The 7148-nt window shown below is 56.4% G+C and overlaps 1 protein-coding gene across 1 annotated transcript in view; it reads right to left on the reverse strand.

The window, feature by feature from the left end:
* The window catches only part of ACOX3 (acyl-CoA oxidase 3, pristanoyl), a 70854-nt gene that overhangs the window by 10386 nt on the left and 53320 nt on the right, over positions 1 to 7148 (reverse strand). Inside the window, exons 11-15 of the mRNA XM_006875322.1 lie at positions 5963 to 6085; positions 5621 to 5734; positions 4965 to 4982; positions 3942 to 4057; positions 160 to 334 (exon numbers count right to left, since the gene is read on the reverse strand). Of these exons, the coding sequence (XP_006875384.1) occupies positions 160 to 334; positions 3942 to 4057; positions 4965 to 4982; positions 5621 to 5734; positions 5963 to 6085 (546 nt within the window). The remainder of the gene's footprint in view (positions 1 to 159; positions 335 to 3941; positions 4058 to 4964; positions 4983 to 5620; positions 5735 to 5962; positions 6086 to 7148) is intronic.

The following is a 7148-nucleotide window of genomic DNA, read 5'->3' on the forward strand; positions in this document are numbered from 1 at the left end:
AATAAACACCCTCCCTCAACACGGATGAGAGCTCTGTAAACAGCCTTCTCCAACAGAGAACAGGTCTCTGGGGAGAGTTTTCCTTGGGGAAGAGGTCCCAGGGCTGTCCCAAGGTGGGCAGGTTCCTGAGGGCAGTGCTGGGGCAGGAGGCAGGCTCACCTTGGTACAGAGTAGCTACATGTTGGCTCAGGGACCACACGGAGTAGAGTGCGCTGAGCCGGCCCAGCACGTCGCGCAGCGAGGGGGGCACACTGGCGTGCCGTGTGAAGTCATGGAACCGCTGGGCCACTGTGAGCTCCATGAAGGCCAGGGCCAGGGAGTGGCAGTGGTACACCTGGAGAGACCAGACAGACCGAGTGATGGGGGAACACCTGGACAGAACACAGCCACCTGGCTGTCTCTCTGCTGTACTCGGGGTGGGGGAAGGAGGCCGAGGTGCCTGGGGCCTGACTGCAGGTACAGTGAGGTCATTTCCTGGACTCCTGGGCACCCCACATGCTCTCCACAGGGTGTTCAGTGGCTGGCCTTTCAAACACAGATTGCCAGGTCTTTCCTCTGAGGTTCCTCTGGGTGGTTCTGACTGCTTAATCAGTTGTATCACCAGGTTCTCCCATCTCTAATAAAACCCAGTTTTCAATGATGATTCTTTCTTTGGAAGATTGCCAGGTCTTTCTCACCCGGGACCTCCACTTGGCCATCTTCCCCGTCCCTGCTCCAGCTGCTCTGTGAACTTACACACCTGAGTCATCGGGGGTCCCAGGGTCTCAGCCTCCTGAGAGACCCTGCCCCCAACAATATGGAGAGGCCTGAGAGAGGACCAGAGACAGGGCTATGTGTCCCCACTGAGGACCCGAACAAGGCACGTATGGGACTGCATGTAGCTACAGACCAGCTGTCTTCACAGTAAACCTTGCGCTCCGTGGGCCGAGGGCAGACAGAGCCTGCCGGGACCCACATATGTAGTCAGAGAACTGTTCTTTCTCACTGCGGCCCCTCTGCTGCCCACAGACCTCCAGGCCCCGAGAGGAAGTGGTAGATCAGGCCAGACCTGGAGCACCACACCACACCATCAGTCAGTGGCCGAGTGCTTAGCCACTGTGCCACTAGGGGTCCTTTCAGAGAGATCTGCTGAGGCCGGGGCCCTGCACCTGGCCATGTGACTTCAGGATTGCCAGGGATCAAACCCGCTGCCTTCCCCTTGGTTCCCACTCACAGCGACCCCGTGACCATCGTCACCACCGTCATGCCTACTGCTGCTGTCACTGCTAGTCCATCTCCTAGGGGATCTTCCTCTTCGCTGCTATTTTGGAAGCTGTAAATACTCATGTGAAGCAGCTGGGGGAGTTTGAACCGCCGACCTTGTGATTAGCAGCCCAGCGCCTAACTCACAGCATCACCTGCAGCTGGTTTTCCAGGCAGGCTGAGTAGCCGGGGTTTTTTTGCTCACTTCCAGCAGCTCTTTGCCATCAGGGGTCCTGTGGGGTTTTCTGTGGACTGTGTTCACAGTGCTTTTTATACACACTTGAATCAGGCTGTTTTCCTCCCCGCTCCTGAGCCTCGGCTGTTAATTAAGCCGGCTGGTCCCACGCTGAGGTTATGTAAATGTTCTCAAGGCTGTCACCTCACGGGTGACACCACTGTGACGTTGTCCATATGGGAAGGAACCACATCCCTCAGAGTCCAGTGAGGTCCAGCCCAGGTGTCCAGAAAGCCGCGGTTGTCAGACAGCTGAGAGCTGGCTCTGAAAATCCCAGCATTCCAGGAAGGCCATCTCCCCTCAGGACGCCCCGTTCCACGGCCACCGTCTTGTCCTCTCTCCACTAACTTCCCTGACCTCCGGTGCCCACTGAGCGGCATGGACCTCGTGGAAATGCTAGGATGTGTCTCTTTGACAGAACTCTGTTGTTAGGTGCCCCGGAGTCTGCTCTGATTCACGGCAACCCCACGCACAACAGAACCAAAGCTCCCTGGCCCTACACCATCCGCACCATCACTGCCTCACTGAAGCCCATTTCTGCTGCCCCCTGTGCTAATCCATCTTGTTGGGGGTCTTCCTCTTTTTTGCAGAGCCTCCACTTTCCCGAGCATGATGTCCTTCTCCAGGGACTGGTCCCTCCTGATAACATGTCCTAAGTATGAGAGATGACGTCTGGCCATCCTGGCCTCTAAGGAGCACTCTGGCTGCATTTCTTCCAAAGCCACCCTCAAGGTGAGTTACTCCTGACGCCTCTCAGCCGGCGCTCACCCCACACTTGGTCTGTGTCTCCTCTCAAGAAACCCCATGTTTACTGGGCATTGTTGGGGGCCTTCGGCCTGAGTCCAATGCCTCTCAGCCCTATGGCTCTTGCGGATGGGGAGCCGTGGGGCTGGATAAAGGAGGCTCCCCCATCTGTGTGCACAGGACACTTCCTCTCAGCTCTGGTCATGCGTGTGCCAGCATGGGTCTTAGCCGACGCTAGTCTCGCTGCTGTCTGCTCCCAGTGGGGAAGAGCCAGGGCCTCTCAGCTGCAGCATGAGACCAGCTGTGCTCCGGCTGCAGGGAGAGACCCTCGAGCCATGGAGCCTGGGGACCCCTTGAAGCTGGTCTTGCTCTCTCTTCTCTGTGAGTGGAGGCGAGCCTCCTTCTGAGCCCGGATGTACAGTTTGGGACAGTGAGCAGAAGAGGGAGCAGGCAGGACACCTGGGATGGAGCAGTTTCCGGGATTCGGGCAGCACTACGACTAAGGCAGCTGTCTTCCCAGTTCCAGACCCCTGGTGTGGCGCTGTAGGATCAGCACTGGACTTTAAGCCACAAGGTCGGCAGTTCAAATCCACTAGCTGCTCCTTGGAAACCCCACTGTATGAGGTTGCTATGAGCCAGAACCGACTTGACCACACTTAACTGCCAGTTCCAGGGAGAGAGTCCGGTGTAGAGCAGGATGTGGGGGGCACTCTGAACTGGGCTCTAAAAGTGGCTTAATTGTTGAGTCTGACAGAACCTCCCTAACGGAGGCCCAGGAAAAGAGACGTGACCAGTGTGTGGGCTGTAAGCCAAAAACCACTGCCACCGAGTGGATTCCAACTCACGGTGACCCTGAGGACAGGCTAGAACCCGACTCCTGGCGCGACGGGGTGCTCCCTAACAGGAACCCCTGCACGTGACAGTCTCCTCCACCAGTGAGAACACGCCCCCTTCCAGGCTGCCCTTCACCAGTCACACCTGGGCACCTCGGCTCAGGAGACGGTGACCCTGTAACCGAGGGGGTCGTGGTGACAATGCTGCCCAGTGGTCACTAGGGAGCTTCCGAGTCCCCAGCCCGGGTCCTGGCTCAGACCCTACTGTGCATCAGCAGCTGACAAAACCTAACAGTCCAGTTTCATTAATCCCAGACCGGGCACCATGAGGGCCTCCAAGTACAGTGTCCACCACTTCTCCCCGGTCAGCAAGCCAGGTGTCAACGTCCCCAATTCACAGGCCAGTAAACCTAGGTGTGAGGCAGGACACAACATATCGCAGGCAAGCACAGAAGCAGGGTGCGGATGCTGGTGGGAAGCACATTGTGGACAGGAACTGAAACGGAGCACACACTGATGGGAATGGAGCAGACATCTGGTGGGAACGCACAGAGGATGCACACAGAGACGGAGCGGAAGTCGGTGGGGCGCATGCGCACAGCCACGGCAGCCACTGAGCAGATATCTGGGGGAATGCACAGCGGATGTGCACAGACACGGAGCACACGTCGGTGGGGGCGCACGTCAGTGGGGGCGCACCGTGGCGTGGGATCGCTCAGCAGACGCGCACAGAGATGGAGCAGATGTTGGTAGGAGTGCACCACGGATGTTGGTGGAAATGCACGGTGGATGCACACAGAGACGAAGCGGATGTCGGTGGGAGCACACTGCGGGTGCGCATAAAGGCGTGGATATAAGTAAGAAGCAGCTTTCAGATGCGCATCTACCTGAGAGTTGTTCCTGGCATCAAAGTCACTGCTTCCCGCCTGCTTCTCCTGATTCAACTTCCGGTCACTCTCTCGCAGTAGGTAACACACCAGCCACCTGTATGCTGCCAGGGTGTCTTTGAAACGAGAAACGGAAGAGCAGTGACAATACAGCGTCAGCAGCTGGCCAGCATGGACTGAGCTGGTTGCACTCTGCTCTGTGACTAGCCGGGCCACTGAGAGTCAGAGTCCCTTCAGTGGTCAGCTACTCGGCGGTCAGCTAGTGCAGCCAACTCTACAAGATCTGAAGCATCAAAACAAACCATGTGAAGAGGGCCAGGCTCCCCCAGAGCTCAGGACCCCAGCTCCGCATCTGGTCCACTGACACCATCCTGACCACCTCTCCTCTGCCTACCAAGCAGGTCTGGCTGGTCCTCCTCCTGGTGGTCTCCTTGTGGCTGACCCTCACATCCACAGAGAGGAATTGATGGGTTCCGCCTGGAGGATGCCACCCGCCACGCACCGCTGCTGAGTCCATGCCGACTCCCAACAACCCCGGGACAGACAGCTGCCTCAGGGCCGTCCAGGCTGGGATCTTAGAGAAGCAGGTTACCAGGACTTTCTTCCACTGTACTATGGAGGTGAGCCCACACCGCCCACCTTTCAGGGAGCGGTGGAGTGCAAACTGTGTGTACACTGAGGCCCATGCTCCGGGCCCTCTGCCTGCCTCCCCATGAGAGAATGGGGACCTGGCCTCACTCCGGGGCTACAAACACGAAGGTTCCATCAGTATGCAGACCTAACACTGGCATAATATTAAAGAAAGTAGTCCCCAGGTGGTGCCAATGGCTTAGCTTGGAGATGCAAGTGCACCCAGAAGTGGTGCAGAAGTAAGGCCTGGCAACCGGCTTCTGGAAAATCAGCCATTGTAAACCCTGTGAGGCCCAGCTGTACGCGGATTCATAGGGTCACTGTGAGTTGGGCCACCTGGACAGCCATAAACTAGTGCAACTAAGAGCAGGTCCTTGCAGAAAACGCGATCACAGCTGTGGTCAAGGACCTCTGGCCGTGAAATGTGCTTTCTTTTCTATGCAGGGCTCCAGGTCACGGTGGTGAGGGGGTCCAGCACCTGCCCAGCCCCCCATCACACACAGCACACAGGTCTTCTGAGGGTCAGCTCTGTGTCCACTGTGAGCAGGTCATCCCACACATCCTCACATCACACTGAGCCACAGTAACAAAAGGGTCAGGGTGAGTCCAAATTCACCCAATGGCAGCAGCTTTTAACAGGCTCCCGTTAAGAGTCAGGCAGCTAACCACAAGGTTGACGGTTCAAACCCACCAGCCACTCTACAGGAGAAAATGAGGCTGCCTGCTCCCATGAAGATGTGGGGTCTTGGCAGACCCCATGGTGGTGTGAGTTAATACCAACTTGATGGCCGTGGGTTGTTACATTGATCATTTCGGATTGGTGCCGGGTAGGTCTTAACCCTAATCCCTCCTGAGTTATCTAGAGAGCGCAGCAGACATCAGGTGAGGGTCGTCTAGGAGCCAAGGAACCGAGCAGCCCAGGGGCTACAGAGGAACAGGGCATCCACTTGGCTGAGACCCTCCAGAATCCTGAGAGCAGACCCCGGTGAGTGTGCTGGGGCGCCTCCTAGTGGTGGGGATGGGACGTGCCAGGAGCAGAGCACACTCACCCTCAGGGGCCCAGGCATTCCCTGCACTGGGGGCGCTGAACTTCTGGCTGAGAATGTCGGGATATGCATCCAGGAAGCCCGTGATCTTCAAAGGGCTTTCAGCTCGAGCTCCACCTAGGACATCAAGCCCAGGGAGGTTTGTGAGAGGCAGGGGAAACCCTAAACCACAGAGGGCACCATCGTCCACCAGCACCCCACCTTGGAGCCCCCCAGTAAGCAGTGGCCGATCAAGTATGAATAACACACTCCCCTTCCCACAAACAGCTGGAGCGTGTTCATGGAGCAGAATAAACCAGGAAGGTGGGAGGACCTGCCCCGTCCCTCCAGGGCCGGGAGCCTCACCTTGGGCTTTTTCTGCCAGGAGGCTGAGCAGGAAGTTGCTGGTCTGCTGTAGCAGGACATTGTTGTCCCCTTCGTACGTGCAGTTTGGGTCGTTATCGTCCCGAAGGTCACCCAGGCGGTTCACTGCAACAGAGCCGCATGGTGACCCCCAACACCATCCGATCAGCACCACTCCCTACTGCTGGGGCCTCTGGATCTCTGAAATCGCAGTTTCCTCCATCTTTAACCTGCTGGAGATCCATGGGACACATAGTGCCCACCTACATTTTCTGCCTTTGGGGTTTAGTGGGAAGCTCTTATCCCACTTTTGTTGTGTGCTTTTACTGCCATCTGGTGGGAGCCTGGATTCACTGCATGAATCTGAAGGAACAGGCATTGTCCCACCAACCAACACCCCCCCTCCCTCCTGAACATACGTGTTCCACTAGCACTCAACTATAACATCAGTTTGAACCACAAGGTTGGCAGTTCAAACTCATCAAACGCTCCTCAGAAACCCTATCCAGGGTCGCTGTCCAGGGTCGCTGTGAGTCAGAACCAACTAGACAGCACTTAATGATCTTAGAAGTTTTCATGTCATTCAAAATGCCTTCGGTGACTGAAAACGCTTGCCAGACCTTTCTTCAGAAACACCTCTCTGCTTCACAACTAAGTGTACCCCACCCCCCACCCCGGGATTCCTCCATGTCCTCCCCTCCATAAGCCATGCTTCCCAGGCCCTCACCACCTTTGTCTTCCTCCCCCAACCCTGCGTGTTCCCCAGTGTGAGGCCGTCTGCTCACACACAGACGGGCCAGAGAGGGTGTGTGATGTCTAGCACCCACTTTGCCAGTTCACACTGGGCTTGTGGTCACCAATCACACCCTGATTTCCCCCTCACCCCCCACTGAGAAGTCACACCCACACCATCATCGAACCACTGGGTGTGAAGAAAGACGGAAAGGAAAACATCCAGTTGATATTTCAAATCAAGATCAAAGTTGCCCTTTGACCCTGCTGTCTGATGTCAGTTGGCCGCAGTCCAGAGTGTCTCAGAGTTGGGCTGAATCTTGGCTAAGTTGTTTTTGTTTTCTGTAAGGCTGCAAGATCCAACGTCCTTCTACTTAGAAAACAGGGACTGAGCTAAACAATGTTCAGGAATTGTGCTGAGTAAAGCAAACGTAAAGTCACATTGAAAGCAATGCAC

This window comes from Chrysochloris asiatica, unplaced genomic scaffold (genome assembly GCF_000296735.1).
Source record: "Chrysochloris asiatica unplaced genomic scaffold, ChrAsi1.0 scaffold00319, whole genome shotgun sequence".
In the NCBI taxonomy this organism is placed as follows: Eukaryota; Metazoa; Chordata; class Mammalia; order Afrosoricida; family Chrysochloridae; genus Chrysochloris; species Chrysochloris asiatica.